The sequence below is a fragment of the Colias croceus genome, chromosome 23 (assembly GCF_905220415.1).
Source record: "Colias croceus chromosome 23, ilColCroc2.1".
Lineage (NCBI taxonomy): Eukaryota > Metazoa > Arthropoda > Insecta > Lepidoptera > Pieridae > Colias > Colias croceus.
The window spans coordinates 6958093-6978149 of NC_059559.1; the positions used below are offsets into that span (position 1 = coordinate 6958093).

Sequence of the window (20057 nt, forward strand, 5' to 3'; positions counted from 1 at the left end):
CCGCTCCTATTGGTCTTGGCGTGATGATATATTGCCTCTAGCCTTCTTCGATAAATGGACTATTTAACAGTGAAATCATTTTTCAAATCAGGCCCTGAAGAGGACACGTGTCAGAAGTGAAGCTTCTTTGGCAAGATTCAGATACCAATATCGTCGCCTTATCTGTGACGTGACGGTACCTGAAAATTTTACTCTCCACGCGCCTAAAGAAGATTCACTTCAATAAACTATATTCATTGGGGCTTCGAAATAAAACACCAAGAAACCGAACAGCATATATTTAAACTTCAACATGGGGATGTTTCGACGCAATATGGTTCCTCAAACTGCACTTCTGAATAAACGCACTATCACACAATTCACATTTAAACCGTCTATCGTTCATGTGTATTCGCATGTGTTCAACTAATGTATAGCGCCTGCTGAAGCCCTTGTTACACACTTTGCATATAAAATCCCTCGCTCTTGTGTGCTTAACCATGTGTTCCCGCAAAGCTAGGGGCGTGACAAAACTCTGCTCACATACACTACACTTATGATTTTTTATCATCAAATGATACTCCTTTATATGACAAGCAAGCGATTTCTGACTTTGAAACTGCCGTTCACAGGCCTGACATGTAAACGTCTGCTTCTTCGCGCCATGTACATCACACTCATGTTTTTTCTTCTTCGCTAAATCGTTAAATTTCTCATCGCAGTACGCGCACTTATTCCGTTTCACTTTAAAGTGCACTTGGTTTTGGTGATCTCTCACTCGCGTTTTCGTAAAGAACACTTTAGAGCAGTAACTGCATGTGTATTCTCCGTTGCCATGACGACGGATATGGGCGCTCAAAGTCCGCCGTGTTATAAACCCTTGCCCGCACAATTCACACTCAAAATTCCGTATGTGTTTCTTCATGTGTTCGTACACGAGTTTAAAATATAGGAACGTTTCCTCACAAATAGCACATTTCAACTCGTCTGTATTAAATTTGAACGGCACCAGATAATTCACTATTGTTTCATTGAACATTTTCTTGTGTTGTTTTTTCAAATGTTCGCTGAGATCTGTGATCAAGTTGAGTTCTGTATGACAGATGAGACATGTCAAATCGGTGACGTCCATTTTGGCGCCAGCTGTCAAAACGTCGAGCGCTTGAAGTTTGGATTTCTTGTGCGCTTTTCTTGTATGTGCTTTCAAATCTGCCGGGTGTTCGTATTGGTTATCGCAAAAGTTGCATTCGTACGCTCTGCCGTTGTAGCCTTTTAGTGGTGTCGCGTTGGAATATGTGTTCATGTAGTTTAGGAATGTTTGCTCTTCTGTCAAATCCCCAATTGGGTCGGAAAGGATGCGATTTGTCAATTTTTTGGCGGTTTTGGTGTCTTTTGGCTTATCTGAAAATAACAAATTCATTGCCGTATTGGTTAATGCAGAATCCTACTATAAATTATTAATGCGAAATTTTGTGAGGATGGGTGTATGTGTATGTATGTTTGTTACTCTTTCACGAAATATCAAAAACTACTAAACCGATTACAATGAAAATGAGGGTATTGGATTAACACATAGACAACAAACTGAGAAACAATCAAATTTTCCTTTACAATATTAGTTTAGATTACACTTACCATCTATATCCATATCTGAAAATATACGCCTTGATTTCTTCGCGCTAGACTCAGTATATGAATTATCTGAAAATAAAATAATTAAGTTTTTTTTCTCCTAAAAAAATTAATACATAGAGTATTAAACATATTCACAAATGTAGATTATTAGTTCAATTTTTTAAATGATTTACGAAAATGTATACATAACTACTAACGATACATCTTAAAGCATCTACTCACGAACCTGCTACAGGTGCAGTATTGGAATTTGGAACAATCTCGGTTGGTCGGCGGTGGGAGTAATTTCAGATGTTTTTTAAATTGTCCCTGCTTGCCTATACACATAACAATTAAGGAGCCAATTAAGGGTGCAATCCCAATATTGCCCCTGCAGCAGGTGGGTGAGTAGCCTGTAGCCGGTTTTAAAATAAAATCCATACGGCCGTTTAAGATACAGAGCATGAATATAATACTACTACAACTACCCTCAATCTGGCGCAATAAAAAAATTACCAAAAATTCAAGTGTGACAGTTAACAAAGTTCGAATTTCAAAGCAAGTAACTAAAAAAAAATGAAAATGTTGGTAATTGAAACAACTACTATATTACTTTCGCTACTTTAAACTACTGCTACCACTACTACTATAACTACTGAAAACTACATACTTTTCAATTCATTCTTCACAGCATGCACTGGCATATTATACAAAGACGCAGTATCATCAACTATAGCTTGATTTCCCTGAATATCGTTTATACAACTATCCAAGTCTTTTTGTATGTATGTACATGGCTTTTTGGATGCGTCTAGTTTCGTTTCCATTTCCACTGAAATTTATAAGTTCTATTGTAATTCATGATACGTCATTTATAAATTAACTTGGTGTTGGTAATTTCTATATATTGTGTGTGTCATTTGTTTTTTGTTGTAGATATCTGCGCTTGACTGATACATTCGAGTTTCTTAAAAATCTATGAGATGTAAAACTATCCACAACGTGACATTGGCAAAATTGTGGCAACGCAGCACTGCCATTCATAAAATAAAATTGAATACGTGAGTTATTCAAGAAGGGCAAGATAAAATAAACATCATGGCATCATGGTACTTTTATACATTAGTGTTCGCTATTCGCTTCTTGACTAAACCATTCTGCGAAACATTCGTATATGAGTGTCAACACTATCAAGTGTTCACACAATCGTATTGGAAAGACGAATTTGTTCACATTCGCGCGAACGTGTAAATGCACTATTAAGTAATTTAGAAAATAATTGTAATATTTCGAAAATTGAGCAAATTAATCTTATAAACACAACATCGATGCACAGGTGAGAACTGGTTGCTTATAAAGTACACAGTACGTACAGTACGATTAAAACTTATTGGCGGCTCGGAAAATCGTACGATCCGATGCCCAGAAAACTATTTTAGATATCAGTGGGATGTTCAGGGACGGGTATCTGTGCGAACGTACACTCGGAGCTAACTTCCGAACCGCCATTAAGTTTGAATCGAACTATACATTAGTATGCATATACAACTATTAAACGGGCATACTAATCAACTTATACATTGTACCCAAAAAATATATATCGGCCAAATTATGAACCTCCACCTTTTTTTTGAAGTTGGTTAGAAACTTAATAATTATTTCAGTACATAACTACAGTTATTAACCTTTAATCCCTTGACAACAACAAATCCGTTCACCCCTATAACTACTACTTAAAAAATTGGTTGTCTGTAAAGTCGGCTTACTGACGATAGCTGAACGTGACAACGTTTGTGCTTCTTTGTCGCTCGTTCCGCGCTCTCGCTTGCACTTCAAGCCTTACGGAACGACTCAGAGCGAGGTAACGCCGCATGAGTCATGTTTTTTCGTGCGCGCAGCCGGCTCTATCGAATTATAAGACATTGTCACGTCAAAAAAATATCATCCTAGCGTGATTAACTCACCATTATCTTCATCATCGCTGAACACAGCATCACATATGTCTTTACAATCATCATCTAGCAGATACTCAATGTCCAGATATTCTGTTTTTATCTCAACGTCTGATTCTGTTTCTTGTTTCAATTGTGGTTCTGTTATTTCTGTAAAGGAATGAGTTAGGTTTAATTTTATGAATGAAGTGATTACTATCTGACTGCGCAAAGGTGTATATTGTATTAAGAATTTATGCATAAATAAATAAATAAATATTTCAGGAAAATTTTCACACACGGCATGATCTGATCCCATACTAAGTTTTCGCTTGTGTTAGGGTAACCAGATGGCTGATAAATATACATGTAAAGTCTGCCTTCAAAATTGTGATGGTTAAATAGCTTTTAAGTATTTATGACAATTTGTATATACATCATCATTGAATAGAATAGATGAATGAATTGCAAGTTCATTTTACGTGAAATGAATCATCAAATTTAACACTGCCAAAACTATAAATATGCATAACAAAAACAAGATGGAGTAACTTTCTATATTAATTTTCTGGTTTTGAAAAATTCATAACTCTAATACTAAGTTTCCATCAACTGAAGTTTCAGATTTAGGTTTCATAGCTAAACAGTAAAATTTTGCCTCTTAACTCGACGTCCTATAAATTAGAGTTCAGCCTTTGAATGAGTCATGAATAATTTTCTTTTACATTTTACTCACCTTTATTCAAAGTCTTCAATAATATATCAGAAGATAGTATTTCCTTCTTAAAATTACTTGCATCTGTGAGCCGACTGATGCAGGATTCACAGATATATTCTTGTTCATTTTTCATAGGTTTTTCTATCTAAAAAGTAATAATTGCTTATGATGATGAATGGAAATCAACTGGGCTTATTTGGATGAAATTTATTGTGTAAGTAGTTTTTAGCTTTACTAATATTATGAAGCTCAAGAGTTTGTTTGTTTTAACACGCTAATCTCAGGAACTACTGGTCTGATTTGAAAAATTCTTTCGGTGTTGGATAGCCCATTTATCGAGAAAGGCTATAAGCTATATATCATCACGCTAAGACCAACAGGAGCAGAGCACTGCGGGTAAAACCGCGGAGTGCAGCTATTGTTTGAGATGGCTAAGTTAGGGCATGAGTTAGAGCTGTGAAAATCATCTGACGTGAAATGGGTGTTGATCTATACATTTCAATAATCTGCCATACATTACACGTTTCTGAAATTCTGTCATGGATAGTTCTGGAAAATGTTTGTTTTTCTAGAAGTTGTTCAAAGACCTGCCCCCCTAGTCAAGTGGCTTTCTGTTAGCGTAGCGTTCAATAGAATAGACTACGAATGTATGAGATTGACGTAAGCTGTAGACAAACGTATCTACAGCTTCGTATTCTACAGCGTAGTCTATTCTATTGAACGCTACGCTAACAGAAAGCCACTTGGCTAGGGGGGCTGACCCGATCAGTCGTTATATATTTTGGCGAAGTAAGAATCGATATATACACTATATTCTTTATACTTACAGGTAAAGAGAAACATTCTTTTAACATATCTCCATAAATGATACTCTCTCCATAGCTTTTATATTCTTCCCATAAATTCAATAACCCGTCTTCGTCTAAACAACATTTACACTTTTTCATTGTATCTTTATCCATTGCTTACATAAAATAATAGTATTATAATTTATAATTATATAAATACCTAAAATAATCAATAGAAAATAAAATAGTAGGTAATTAAATTTCAAAAAACACCACTTCAATCAACAATCATGTCAATATATTTTGACAAGTGTGAAGTGACAACGAATTACGAAAAAAAAAATTAAAAAAAAATACAGATTACCTATGATTTATGGCATGTGATCACAGATAAACTTTATAAATTTACTATGTTATCTGTTGATTTGATGCCCTATCGATAAATATATTCGTTTATCTATGGCCGCCCATCCGTCAAGTGAAGCGAGCTTTGTTTATGGGAGCCGGGGACTCAGAAAAAATATTTTTTAAAAGCTTTTTTTCGCGCAATACTGATAAAAGCAATAATATTTATCTAAGAAATAATGTTGAGTTGAATCTTGTGCCCTTGTTTTGTTAAGTAAATGTGTTTAATATGGCGCTAATAAAAAATAACGGCCCATTAATTGACCCAGCGCTTTGTCGGTGTTGTAGGGCTATAAAAAAATGTAGAATATTAACAGCTGAATATACTTGGATGGAAAAGAAAGAGGTCTACGCGGATATGGTTATGGATTGCTTCGGTATTTTAGTAAGTATTAAATGTAGAAGTGTATTTGGGTTTGTAATCATTTTGATTTACAATCAATTTGTTTACGATTTTTTATGTACTTTTACTTTGTTTTTATTTATGTTTTTAATTTTAACAGAATTATACAGAGTAACTAAGGCTACTTGAAATGAATTCTAAATGTTAATTTTATACAGAAATAATAAGAAGGAAATAAATTATGTCCTTCACTCAGAAACTATAAAATTTCTTACCAATTTATAAGAAAAGCCATTAGAAATTCCTGTAGTTAAACATTTCATGTATTATAGCAGGAAAATAGAATATTAATAATTGCAGAAAAACACTAATTTTATTTATCAAAAAAGGGCCTATATTTATTTTTAAGAAAAGGCTCTTACTAGGCCCTATGAGATTTTTAAAGAAATTATCATGATTATCTTATAACTAGCTTACCGCCCGTGGCTTCGCCCGCTTTGTCTAAAACCTAATAAATTATATACTAAAACCTTCCTCTTGAATCACTCTATGTATTAAAAAAACCGCATCAAAATCCGTTGCGTAGTTTTAAAGATTTAAGCACACAAAGGGACATAGGGACAGAGAAAGCGACTTTGTTTTATATTATGTAGTGATGTAGTGAAGAAAAAAACTTTTGTGGTCATAACAATCCTCATAGTTGTTTTAAGATGTTGATATGTTTCAATCACTTGCAGCTATCACATGTAGACGGTGAGGACAAAGACTCTGGTGTGTGTGCGACCTGCGTGGTGCGGCTACGAGACGCGTGTGCGTTCAGACAGCAAGTGTTGCAGTGCGAAGAGCTGTTCTTGAGCGCTAAATTGGAGGATAAGGAAGGTGAGATATAGAAAAGAAGATAGAACGAGTAGAATAAATTTGCTTGCCCTGGTGGGTGGCCGAATTGGTCAGGCCTGGATTTAAAATTGAATTTTTTCTATTGTTTAAAAAATGATGAGTTCAGATAATTTTGTTTGTGTGTACAGTAGACCTGCATAACACTGGCCCCTGGCCTATCCATCGCCCCTGTAATCTGACATATCTATAATAATTAAGTAAATGAAGTGAAGTCCTATGTCCCCTAGTGGGGTAAGGGGCAGATGCATTATACATCTGTTTCACTGATCAATTTTCTTTAGGGACAAGTAGGTGATCAGCCTTCTGTGTCCTACCAGACCGAGACATTTTTTTTCTTCGTCTCCACCGGGAATCGAACCCAGGACTCCTCGGTGCTACGCTCACGCGTCAACCACTGTACCGAGGAGGCGGTCATATCCATAATTGATGGACATAAAAATATAAAAATTTATATTTTTATGTCGATGATGCATGATTGAACAGTGTACACTGTACAACCTATACAAAAAAGTTCCACCACTATATTGTGCTTATAGATATTGTTTTAATTTCAAATACACAATGAAGCATGATTTGTACCTACTTCTGAATCAGAACTGCCTTTAACATCTTATATTATTATTAGGTCCGTTATTTGTCGAATTACAAGGTACTCTTGAGTGAAAACATCCGGACTATAGAGGGATCCCTAGGCAGCACCCTATAATCTGACAAATTCGATACTTCGACAAGGCCTTGCAAAACGATTGTCGAAATACCGCGGGTCTACTGTATAATCAAATCAAATATCTTTATTTTGCTTGTCTCTCTATAGTATCTATAGTAAATGTCACAATTTCGTTTATTTTGTGATACTATTGTATTTGTTTATACAAAAACAGTTTTCATGAAGACAACAATATTTTCACTGCTTCTTTTTAACGAATCTAATTGTTTTATGCATTTTTTGAAGTAAAACTTCTTTAGGCGCGTTGAGAGTAAAATTTGAAGGTCGCGTCATGGCAATACCATCACGTCACGAAGTAAAGCGACGATTTCGGTATTTTTGAATCTTTCCAAAGCAGTTTCACATCTGACACATGAGCTCGGCACACACTCTCTTCTTTTGTTTCAAGCAAAATTGTGACGTATTTGCAATAAATGGAATATTCCTTCTTATCCCCTCATAGAATTAAAGAAAACCGACGGTGCCGTGGAGTTTGAGCTGAAAACGGAGCCAAAGGACGACTGCAGCGAGCACAATTCAGATGTTGAACAGGATATTATACGGTTACCGCCTTTGCCAAGTGATATACCAGAAGGTAAGTAGCTTAGCTAAGTAATGTAGCTTTTTGATAGGATCTTTTACTATACCGGGTGAAATCATTAAGTGTGCACAGGCGATTATTCCGTAACTATTGCAGATATCAAAAAACTTTAAACTGATATTGAAAGTATATAGTACTTGCAGCAGGGGCAATATTGGAATTGAACCCTTAATTGACTCCTTAATTGTGATGTGTATAGGCAAGCAGGGGCAATTTAGAGAACATCTGAAATTGCTCCGACCGCCGCGGCGCCGACCAACCGAGATTGTTCCAATATTGCCCCTGCAGCAGGTACGTGAGTAACCAGCCTTAGTGAGATTTTCAATGAATGGAATTTTGTATATGTATAGGTTTTGCTCAATAACAAATTGACTTAAAGGGATGAGAAATTGATATTTTTGGTTTTTATGACATTCAAATGCTTTATAAATATTGGAATTGGGTGAAAGGATGCGGGTTCGAGTCCTGCCTCATGATCGAAATTTTTCTATTCTTTATAATTATAAATTTATATATAGGGATGAGAAATGTTATTATTTTTAATATATAAAATTCACGCGTCGTCGTGTTTGTAGTTAAACACTTCCGAAACGGTTTGACCGATTCTCATGAAGATTTTTGTGCATATCGGGTAGGTCTGAGAATCGGATAACATCTATTTTTCATTTCCGTAAATGATTAAAGTAAGAATGTTTTTCCACCAATAACATGCGAGGATTTGTAGCGAGGAATGTGTTTGTAAATTACCAATAGTATCGCATAAAACTTAAACGCTTCAAACTTCAAACTAAATGAAGCAATATGATTGGTTGTTACAAACACATTTCCTCGCTACACAATCCTCGCACGTTATTGGTGGAAAAGCACCCTAAGACCCGGCACTGATATGGCGAAGCGCAGCGCAGCGCATTTTTCATTTTAAAACTCACGGGTCAAACTATTATCGACATTGTCCTCATTAAAATAACGTTCAAAAAAGCGCAGCGCGCTACCTTTCGCCTGTGACGCTTCGATGCTCCCCAAAATAATTGTTGTTAATTGATTTATAATTTTATTTTAATGAAAACGGTGTCGAACATAGTTTGACAATGAAAAATGTGCTGCGCTGCTCTTCGCCATTCTACGCCGGGCCTTAGGCAGAAAAAAAGTTTTCTTGAAAAGCTAGCAATAAATTAAATCTTACGCTAAATGTTATTAAAATTACAGAAGTGAAACCGCCAAAGAAAGAAGACGAAGATAAAGCGAAAGCGGAAAACAACGATATAGCTAAAATTAACGATTCCCTCGACGATGATTATAACGACGCAGACTACAATGATGATGCCAACTTTACCGATTCGTCGTCAAATTCCGATAAACCGATAAAGAGGCCGAAGAAAATGGCGCGTAAGACGAAAACCAGTAAGTCAGGGACGAAGAAAAAAGTGCAAAAGAAAATGAAGGTTAAAAAGAAAGGTGAGTTGATAAAAATCTTTAATCCATACTAATATTATAAATGCGAAAGTATGTCTGTCTGTCTGTCTGTTACTCAATCACGCCTTAACTACTGAACCAATTTGCATGAAATTTTGTATAGAGATATTTTGATACCCGAGAAAGGACATAGGATAGGTTTTATCCCGGAAATTCCACGGGATCGGGAACTATGCGAGTTTTCTTTGACAGCGCGGGCGATGCCGCGGGTGGAAAGCTAGTATGTAATAAAAATGTATCGCCTAATGTGTTGGTAAGCGCAGAACTCAAGAACGGCTGAACCAATTTTGGTAAATCTTTTTTTATAATATTCTTTGAAGTACGAGGGTGGCTCTTATGGAGAGAAAACGTAAATATGTACCACGGGTGAAGCCGGGGCGGACCGGCATTTATACATAAATACGCTTTACTCCCGTGCCTTCGCCCGTGTTTAAAAACTTAAAAAATTATATTGTTTAACCTTCCTATATTTGATTGTAGTTTCAGACATTAATGAGAAAGAATAATCTGAAATATTATAAGGAACAAATGTTAGTCGCGTATAAACAAACGTAACATAAATTTTCATGAAAATTGGTCACAGATAGTAAATTGGTTTGATTGGTATCTCGCTTTTTATTATGAAGCTTGATAAAAATACTATCAGCCTAAGGCCGCGTTTCCAGCACTTGCTATACTTGCAAGCTGGTTTAGACTTGCAAGCTGCTGTCGGCTTGAGGAAGTTTTCTTGCAGATGGAAACGCGGTCTAAGAGATCATTGAGTTTGAAGTTAAAGGCGTTTAGCGTTTGAAGCGATACTATTGGTTATTTACAAACACATTCCTCGCTACACATCTTAGCACGTTATTGGTGGAATAGCACCCTTACGATACCTTACTTACCTGTGTGTTGTTAAGATTAATTTACAATTGTTTTTATTTTTATCATTCAGTCTTAGAGCAAGAACCTGCCATTTATTTTTACACACAAAATTTACGTCTTTTCTTATAAATATTTCATATTCGCAGAATCAAAGAAGCTGGAACAGAAGAAACCGCCAATAGAGAAGAAAAACACGCACGACCGAGACCTCGACTGTATGTCCGAAGAAAATCTCCTCACGATCATACAATATTCCTACGTTTGCCCCTTCAAGAACAGACGAAACAACTACTACTGCTTCTATTGCAAAGATTACTACCCAAAACCGGAGGATTTACGAGATCATACAGTCTCCCATGACACAAAACCGTTCCAACTCCTTATGGGATACAAGAAAATGCCGAAAATTGACATAACAAGAATCGACTGTCGACTCTGTCCAGCGAAAATCAACGATTTGGAAACATTCAAGCGACATATTGACCAAGATCACGGGAAGAAGATATACTTTGAAGCCCCGGATAAAATGTTGTTATACAGACTGACGTGGAACGATCTAGTTTGTGTTATGTGCAGTGATGTGTTCGAAGACTTTAATACCCTAAATACGCATATGGTCGAACATTTTAGTAACTTCACGTGTGATATCTGCGGTATGTGCTTTCTAGAAAAAGCTAGATTGGACGCTCATCTCAAACGGCATAAAGACGATGAGAGGCATACTTGTGAAGTCTGCGGTAAAGTGTTCAAGTCGAATCACTATAAGGACATGCACGTGGACATAGTGCATAAGAAGATTGCTATAATTCGATGTCCGCGTTGCGACGAATGCTTCATGTCGTACGCGCTGAAGAATAAACATTTAACAGAAGCGCACGGCCAGAAAAGAACGTATCCGTGCAATTTGTGTGATAAAGTGTATAATAGACAGAAAACGTTAACGGAACATCAAAGGAGGAATCATCAAAAAGTGTTAAAACATCAGTGCGAATATTGTGATCAGAGGTTTTATTTGCCATCTCGGTTAAAAGAGCACATGGCAACACATACAGGGGAGAGGAATTTTAGATGTGAATATTGTGATAAGAGTTATCCAAGATTGAAGAGTCTGCAGTATCATATAAGGACGCATACAAATGATAGGAGGTATAGATGCCATATATGCGGACAGGCGTTCATACAAAATGCTAGTTTGAAGTCACATATAAAGAGTCATCATCCGGAGTGTGATATTGAGGGGTGTTATTTTTGAAGTGATTCAGGTTTTTGACGGATTTTAAACGCGATTTATTTGAGAGACATTTATTTATATTAGACATTATTGACTATGTTCTGTTCATGTTCACTCTGGCAAGTCTAGTGTTCAAATATATCATATAGTGCATTGGGGGAATTTCGGATGAGGTTTAATTTCAGAAAATTGTGAATACCACTTCAGAGCATCCCATTATCGTATCGCGAAGGAAGGGCATGAAGATATACAGTGTGTAATCGTTAAGTGTGCACAGGCGATTTTTCCGTAACTATTACAGATAACAAAAAACTTTAAACTGTTATCGAAAGTACTTAACCTAATGAGTAAAATGGCCGTAATAATTTTTTAAATAAAACGAGTCATATCAAAAAAAAATATCTTTAAACCCTCCCATACATTTAGTATGAGATATGTATCACATGTACATTTAATATGAAAGATTTTAGTTTTCTCTTTCTTTTTTTGGTTTTCTGATTTAATTACTTCGCAAATTTGAAGGGAAGTTCATTTAGAAACTTTAAATAGAGCTCCTCATTGTATTGCACAATGAGGACGTCATTTCGAAAATCTGCTATGAATACAAAATGTATGGGAAATCAAATGTATGGGAGCATTTAATGTAACATTTTTGGATATTACTCGTTTTTTTTTAATTTATTATGGCCATTTTACTCATTAGGTTAAGTACTTTCAATATCAGTTTAAAGTTTTTTGGTATCTGCAATAGTTACGGAATAATCGCTCGTGCACACTTGACGATTACACCCTGTATATAGGTTTGATATTATTAGCATACATATTTGCTTAATCTATCGATAGTTACGTATTCATATATCGACTTTACCCTCTTATTAATTACTTAACTTAATTACCCCAATGCACTTACATCAAGTATTTCTAAAATAATATTTGGCATATTTTCAACCGACTTAAATAAGGAGGTTTTCAATTAGAATGTACCTTTTTGGTATGTTACTAACTTTTGATTGATTTTTATATTTTTTTTATTATTAGATAGGTTCCGGCAAGGTTGACCCCATTAATATATTATTTACATCTGACATCTTGAAGGAGTTTTATATTTTTTTAGCTATGGCAAGAACACTTTTCGTGTTTAAATTAAGCGCAAAGCTCTTTTTATTTCAATACTAGCTGCTCCGCGCGGTTTCACCCCCGTGGCTCCACTTCTGTTGCCCGTAGCGTGATGAAATATAGCCTATAACTTTCCTCAATAAATGGGCTATCTAATACCGAAAGAATTTTTCAAATCGGACCAGTAGTTCCCGAGATTAGTGCGTTCAAACAAACAAACAAACAAACTCTTCAGCTTTATAATATTAGTATAGATTTATCGACTAACATTGTCGATAATACAGAACCGAATTATAAAAACATACGCCAAATCTGTCTTCAAATTAGGTGGAAATTGAAAAGCTCTTTTGTTTCGTATATCGAGGCTTTTTTTTTATAAATACACTACTTCTTTCCTATATTTTAAACTGACTGACTTAGTTGCATACATATACGGACTTACTAATAAAATGTTACCCATTCGCTTTGCAATGGATTAGTTATTGCAATAACCTGTCTTGTTTTTATGATTGACGTTTCACGTGAGCAAGAGCAGGACACAGCTATGGTAGAAAATGGTAGAAATTTATCCATTGTTTAACTTTTTATTAGTAAGGCCGATAGTGTAAACTGCATATTAAAGCCATATTTCTGCTAGCATTACGTATATAATTAAGTAAATGAATTATCAAATGCATTCATATTGTCAAGCATTTAATAAAATTTCCAAGTCACACTACGGAAAATTGATAAGTCTTTTACAAGGCCGCGTTTCTAGTATTCGAAATATCTACTTTAATTATAAATAAAGAACTTTTTTCAATAGCAATGGAACCGCCTCATTTATACATATTAATTTAAGCATAATTAAAAAAAAAACGACGTGTGTCACTCGGGGACTGCCGCGGTAAAGCTATTGCATGCTATGCCTTCAAGCCACACCTCCGCCCGTCGGAGTGGGGAGCGTGAGGTTTTTTCGTTATGGAATTTCTCGATTCGGTCCCCGCGATAGAAGCTATGCAGTAGCTTAAAAATTAAATTTATTCTGGCAGCACTGCAATTTTGAAATTTGAATCTAATCACAATTATTGTAGGCTGTAGGCATAATTTGAAAGTATTTAAATATGTTTTATTTATTTTATATTAAGTATATAATATGATGAGATTATACATGTATTTAGTGCTCTTTTTTTACAATTTACTAATATTTTTTGATTTATTTTATTTTACACGTGTAGGTACATTTTCAGATTATGATGATATTTTTTTGAGATTTACGTCAATTCTTCAATCATTTATACTGAGATTGTCTCTAAAGAGCCGTATTATAAGTTACTTTGATGGAAGATCCTTTAATAGTCAATAACTATGTATTCGTTTTGAAATAAAATATGAGTGAACTTTTGACTGATATATTTTAATTTTAAGCAATGAGAAAAAAACCGGAAATAACTGGCACACACACTAACTTCCATACTTTTGTTATTATTTTAAACGTAACGGTGCATTTACATCAAACGAGCGAGTGCTCATTCTAATGCAACTATGTCAAATTCTTTAAGTGTAAACAGGCGTAGAGCATTCTTTCGTTGTTCTTAGTGCGTTCGAAAAGATTCAATGCAATGTTCTAATACTGAACAACACTGAATACGAGTTTTCCTTTACACTAAAATATTACGAAAGAGTGCTCTAGCACTGGCTCTATGTTCGTTTTATGTAAATGCACCGTTACAGAATGAAATGGCAATGTCGAACGTAGGATAATCTGTGGAAAGTATTTTGTTTCAGTCTGGAGCTTCCGATCCGTCTATTTAATGGCTTCCACACCGCTATTAATAAATTAATTTTGTATAATATTAATATAGTATTAGTAAAATTGTAAGCAATATTTGTAGATAGTGCGAACATATTTTGTAACTAATTTTAGTAATTTAAAAAAAATATTTTAGTAATTTGACATCACATTGTAAAGGTTCCCGCCAAATTTTATGTCAATATTTTTTATTACTTTTTATTATTTTTAATTTTATTTAAAAGAATCTCTATATTGTATAAGGCTGGTTGCAGAGCTTGACCGACCATCAGTGCGTACCGTCGGTCCTGACGATACGCATCAATAATTGTATGACTATGACACTAATGCGCATGACAATACGCGTGCGTATGGTCGGTCTAGCTATGAACGGTTTTATGAATTTCCATACATATGACAAGCGCGACTGACGTACGCACTGATGGTCGGTCAAGCTCTGCAACCAGCCAATGTAAAAACTGTTTAGCTACTAATCAGGCAAGAATGGAAATGTATAAGCTGTTTTTTCACGTTTCTCAACGTGGAATAGTTTGCAAATCGTAAAATTCTATGAATTTGCTTTATCTATGCTAACTATAATGTAATAATAATTTAATTTAAATCTAGTTTTTTAATACTGATAGATGTATAATAAGCATTTAATTTATCGAAATCTAATATAAAATATTCTTTAAAAATATCTGGTTTTATTATCCGTATTTCCTATCCCATAACTATCTATCCAAAAATTTTAGTTAACCTGTCATAATTTATAACCCAAGAAGTTGTTATATCTTTTTATTTTATATAAAATCTATATTTTTGAAAACACCGAACGGACTTTTATTATACTTGTCAGTGCTGTAGTTTAAACTAGATTTCCGCCCGCGGCTTCGCCCGCGCTTTCAAAGGAAAACCCGCATAGTTCCCGTTCCTGTGGGATTTCCGGCATAAAACCTTTCCTATGTGTTAATCCAAGTCAACCTCTATATGTGTGCTAAATTTCATTGTAATCGGTTCAGTAGAATTTGCGTGGAAGAGTAACAAACACATACACAGACACACATCCTCACAAATTTCGCATCACTACCTACATAGTATAAAACAAAGTCGCTTTCTCTGTCCCTATGTATGCTTAAATTTTTAAAACTACGCAACGGATTTCGATGCGGTTTTTTTTAATAAATAGAGCGGTTCTTGAGGAAAGTTTTAGTATATTAGTTATTAGGTTTTAGACAAAGCGAGCGAAGCCGCGGGCGGAATGCTAGTATATGATATTAGTAGGATATAACAAACTCTTTAAGAAATACTTACTTGCCTTAGCGTTAGCACACGGTCCACGGATACAACCGCGCGATAGCTATATTATACCTAAGTAAGGGTCGGTAGAATGTGAAGTCGATACTGCTATATGGTTGTGAGACTTGGAAAGTAACACAAGCTATCTCCAACAGACTCCAGGTATGCCTGAACAAATGCTTAAGAAGTATATATTACGAATTTTTTGGCCTGATACAATTTCCAATGAAGAACTCTGGAAAATAACCAACCAGCAACCTATAGACCAACAAATCTGCTACAGGAAGTGGGGGTGGATAGGACACTGCCTTAGGAGGCCGGAACAAAATATAGCAAAAACAGCTTTAGACTGGACGCCCCTGAACGGTCGTAGAAGAAAAGGTCGTCCCCCTGCATCGTGGAAGAGATCTGTGGTTGCTGAACTAAATAAAACCGGCCTGTCGTGCAAGCGCGGATCCAGGGGGGGGGGTCATGGGGTCATGACCCCCCCCTGGGCTAGGTCCACGACCTAAGTGGACCACTAATTTAATATTATCTTTTTTAAATTTACAACTTAATACTGTTCAACATGATGTTTTTATTGACTTTTGAGACATAAAAGTAATATAAAACAAATAGGTAAATCAATTACAAACGGAAGAGAATATAACAAAAATTAGAGGAAAAGTTAATTAGGGTCGACCTGTGGTCGTGATTCAAGGGCAAAAAACAGGTTTATCGATTTTTGAAAAAACCTATAACTGCGGAATAAAGTTATACTTAGTAGGTTATTAATTTTTTTACTACAACTTTTGCACACTTCACACAAAACCTCAAATATCGAAATATCCCAGTTCGTGGATAAGACATAAAATAGCAATTTTTTTAATAAACAATAGAAAATTACGACAAAAAATCGGCCAAGTGTGAGTCGGACTCGCGCACCGAGGGCTCCGAGCAAACCTATTTTTTTTAATAGGTTGTATCTTACAATTTTATTTAAAGGAATTTTTTCTTTATCTTGTGCTATAAGTCGTTGCTTTTAACCAAATTTCAAGACTGTGTTCACGGGAAGTAGGTACCTTGTAGGTTTTGATTCCCTTGCAAGTAGTTGCGAGTTACAGAATATGAGGCTCTATTTGCTTTTTCTTCAGATTGCGTTGACATAGAATTTGAATTAAATAACAGATTTAAGTTATTATAGACCTGAGTTCTGATGTGAATATCAATTTAATACATGTAGAAGTTCATGAGTAAAGGGATTGTAAGTTAAAAATTATTTGAAAAAATATATTTTTATTTAATTTAATTAAATAATTAGGGTTTTTGCAGTTATTCCTACATCTGTACTATAAGACGATACTTTTTAACTCAATTTCAAGACTTTGTGCTTACGGGACAGGGTGCTCCCTGCAGGTATTGATTCCTTTGCTAATGTCGAAATCCTACGGTCTACGGTCCCTTGATGCTGTGAAAAATTCAAACGTATAAGCCAATGCAATCAAAATATGCAGCTGTAAATGCTGAAATTTTTGCAAAATTCGACACTCCCTAGGAAATCAAAGCCTACAGGGTAGTTCCCGAGTACACAGAGTCATGAAATGTAGTACAATGTAACATCTTATAACGCAAACTAGCTAGCCCGCGGCTTCGCCCGCTTTGTCTAAAACCTTATAAATTATACATAATATACTATTCCTCTTGAATCACTCTATCTTTAAAAAAACCGCATAAAAATTCGTTGCGTAGTTTTAAAGATTTAATCATACAAAGGGACATAGGCACAGAGGAAACGACTTTGTTTACTAATTGCGAAAAACATGAATTTTTACTTAGATTATTATAAAAAAAATATTTAAAAAAAAATTTAAACTTACAACCCTGTTACTCATGAACGCTTACATATTGTATTAAATTGATATTCATGCCAAAAACTCAAGTCTATGATACCTTGCTATGATAAAATCAAACTTCTATGTCAACGAATCAGAAGATACAGCCGTAAATGTCGACATTCGCAAGGGTATCAAAACTCAAAACCTACAGGGTACTTTCCGTAAACTCAGAATCTTGAAATTCGGTACGAAGTAACATCTTATAGTACAGATACTAATTGCAAAAAATATATATTTTTTAATTAAATATATCTTGAACAATTTTCAAGTTTGTCTGCCTGTCAAGACCCTTTTTCTCAGGAACGCGTGGAGGTATCAATCTGAAATTTATACCGAATAATCAAATCTACGGTTCCTTAAAGCTGTGAAAAAATCAAACTTATAAACCAACGCAATCAAAAGATGCAGCCGTTTATGCTGAAAATTATCGCAAATTTCGACATTATCGGCAAGGGAATCAAAACCTATATTGTACTACTTCCCGTGAACACGAGTCTTGAAATTTGGTTAAAAGCAATGTCAGCACAGATGGATGAAAAATTGCTAAAACATACATTTCATGCTTATCAACATTCTCAAGTGTCGCCAGGAATCAAAACCTACAGGGTACTTTCCGTGAACACAGAATCTTGATATTTTGTAGAAAGTTACGTCTTATAACACAGATAAAGGAAAATTTGCAAAAAGCATAAATTTAAAATTAAAAATGTTTGTACGGAACTCTTGGTTCGCGAATCCGACTCTACGTATCAATTAAATTATCAAAATATAGCTTTTGTAAATTGACCACGACTATGTGACCCCCCCCTGGCACTAAAGCTGGATCCGCCCTTGCTGTCGTGGCAAGAAGTCAAAGCAAAAGCCCAAAATCGAAGTGACTGGAAAAAGTTTACTGAGGCCCTATGCTCCACGAGGAGTTAAAGGAACAATCATCATCATCAAGGGTCGGTAGAGAGGAAGGTGTACCTACCTACTTCTGAGTTCTGACGATTTACGATCAATAGGCGCGTTTTACGATCACCCTGTATGATTAGGGCTGTTTATACGGCGTGTACCGTGTAATCATTAAGTGCGTACAGGCGATTATTGCGATATCGAAATAACTTTATCTAAAGAGAATGAGAAAAAAGACAATAATAACTTTTTAAAAATAAAACTCCATATATGAAATGGAATGATATCTAAAAATATTAACATTAAATTATTTAAATATTCCCGTTTAATAGTTACGGTATAATCGCCTGTGCACCCAAAGTTTACACCCCGTTTATGTATTATCTAGCTGTGCCCCGCGATTTTACCCGCGGTGCTCTGCTCCTGTTGGTCCTAGCGTGATGATAACATTTATATTCACATTATAGCCTTTCTCGAAAATTGGGCAATCTTACACCGAAATAAATTTTTCAAATTTGACCAGTTGTTGCTGAGATTAGCGCGTTCAAACAAACAAACTCTTCAGCTTTATAATATTAAGTATAGGTAGTTTAGAATATAGTCTATGGCCGTTACGGTTACTTTCGAAATCTGTTTTGAGGCACATATAGGTACGTGCTCATCTGCGCATTTAAAATGTGTGAAACAGGTAGTAGATATAGTAGTCATGTATTGTTCAACTTTTTTCTGAATCTCTGTTTATTTTAGTACATAATTTATATTATTATATTAGCTGTTCACCGCGTTTTCACTTGCATTGCTCCGCTTCTGTTGGTGTTAACGAGATGAGATATATAGCCTTCCTCGATGAATGGGCTATCTAAGACCGAAATAATTTTTCAAATCGGACCAGTAGTTCCCGAGATTAGCGCGTTCAATCAAACAAACTCTTCAGCATTATAATATTAAGTGTAGATTAAAATGAACATAATATTGTATTTATTTTATTGAAATCATTATAACAATGTACCACATAGTTTGAGATGTGACTTTGCCAACTTGCACTTTGCCAGCGCGATGGATTGTAGAACCCTCATGTAATGTGTCTGTACTCTATAGTAGTGGAAAAATGTAAAATGTATGTATATTTATGGGATTAAAATCAATAAAACAAAATATATAATAAGCAACAATTTATTTAAAATACGTTATTCACATGTCGTATTCACATTAAAATTATCAAAACAATTTCTTAAGGACCAGTAACAACTAACTTCTTAATTAATTATGTACAATTAAAAAAATATTAAAGAATGTATACAAAAATCGTTGCCTGGGAGAGATCGCTTATAAGTTATAAGGCCTATAAGTTCTAAGTTTACAAAAAAATATGATACAATCTATACAATTACTATCTTTTCAAACTTGAAATTAAGCATTAAATTATTAAACAGTCAATATTCTTATTATCTATGGCACAATGGTAAGGGTGCTTTTCCACCAATAATGTGGGATGATGTGTAGCAAGGAATCTATACTAATACTAATATATTTATATAAATGCGAAAGTAACTCTG

At 35.0% G+C, this 20057-nt stretch overlaps 2 protein-coding genes across 4 annotated transcripts; one reads left to right on the forward strand and one right to left on the reverse strand.

Annotated features, from left to right (window-relative positions):
- Window positions 1-262: 262 nt before the first annotated feature.
- LOC123702382 (zinc finger protein 431-like) lies at window positions 263-5307 on the reverse strand. Of its 3 annotated transcripts, XM_045650122.1 has the most exons (7): window positions 5291-5307; window positions 5070-5169; window positions 4261-4387; window positions 3558-3695; window positions 2264-2425; window positions 1615-1680; window positions 263-1380 (listed from the first exon to the last, which is right to left on the reverse strand). In XM_045650122.1, the coding sequence occupies exons 2-7, from the start codon at window positions 5094-5096 to the stop codon at window positions 281-283; spliced, it is 1620 nt and encodes a 539-aa protein (XP_045506078.1). In that variant the 5' UTR covers window positions 5097-5169; window positions 5291-5307; the 3' UTR covers window positions 263-280. The 3 variants fall into 3 exon arrangements, with proteins under 3 accessions (XP_045506078.1, XP_045506077.1, XP_045506079.1); XM_045650121.1 differs by lacking the exon at window positions 5291-5307 and having other exon boundaries at window positions 5070-5282; XM_045650123.1 differs by lacking the exons at window positions 2264-2425; window positions 5291-5307 and having other exon boundaries at window positions 5070-5282.
- A 209-nt stretch (window positions 5308-5516) lies between these two features.
- On the forward strand, window positions 5517-11838 carry LOC123702381 (zinc finger protein 25-like). The gene is made up of 5 exons (XM_045650120.1): window positions 5517-5820; window positions 6516-6657; window positions 7845-7976; window positions 9189-9437; window positions 10463-11838. Exons 1-5 carry the CDS (start codon window positions 5665-5667, stop codon window positions 11566-11568), a joined length of 1785 nt encoding a protein of 594 aa, XP_045506076.1. The 5' UTR covers window positions 5517-5664; the 3' UTR covers window positions 11569-11838.
- Window positions 11839-20057: the final 8219 nt, after the last annotated feature.

Coding starts and splice junctions, on each gene's coding strand:
- LOC123702382 (XM_045650121.1), bottom strand. CDS start 5,204: ATGGATAAAGATACAATGAAAAAGTGTAAATGTTGTTTAGACGAAGAC. Junction 4,388..5,069: donor AAGAATGTTTCTCTTTACCT/GTAAGTATAAAG, acceptor ATTACTTTTTAG/ATAGAAAAACCTATGAAAAA. Junction 2,426..3,557: donor CAGCGATGATGAAGATAATG/GTGAGTTAATCA, acceptor TATAAATTTCAG/TGGAAATGGAAACGAAACTA.
- LOC123702381 (XM_045650120.1), top strand. CDS start 5,665: ATGGCGCTAATAAAAAATAACGGCCCATTAATTGACCCAGCGCTTTGT. Junction 5,821..6,515: donor TGGATTGCTTCGGTATTTTA/GTAAGTATTAAA, acceptor AATCACTTGCAG/CTATCACATGTAGACGGTGA. Junction 7,977..9,188: donor GCCAAGTGATATACCAGAAG/GTAAGTAGCTTA, acceptor TTAAAATTACAG/AAGTGAAACCGCCAAAGAAA.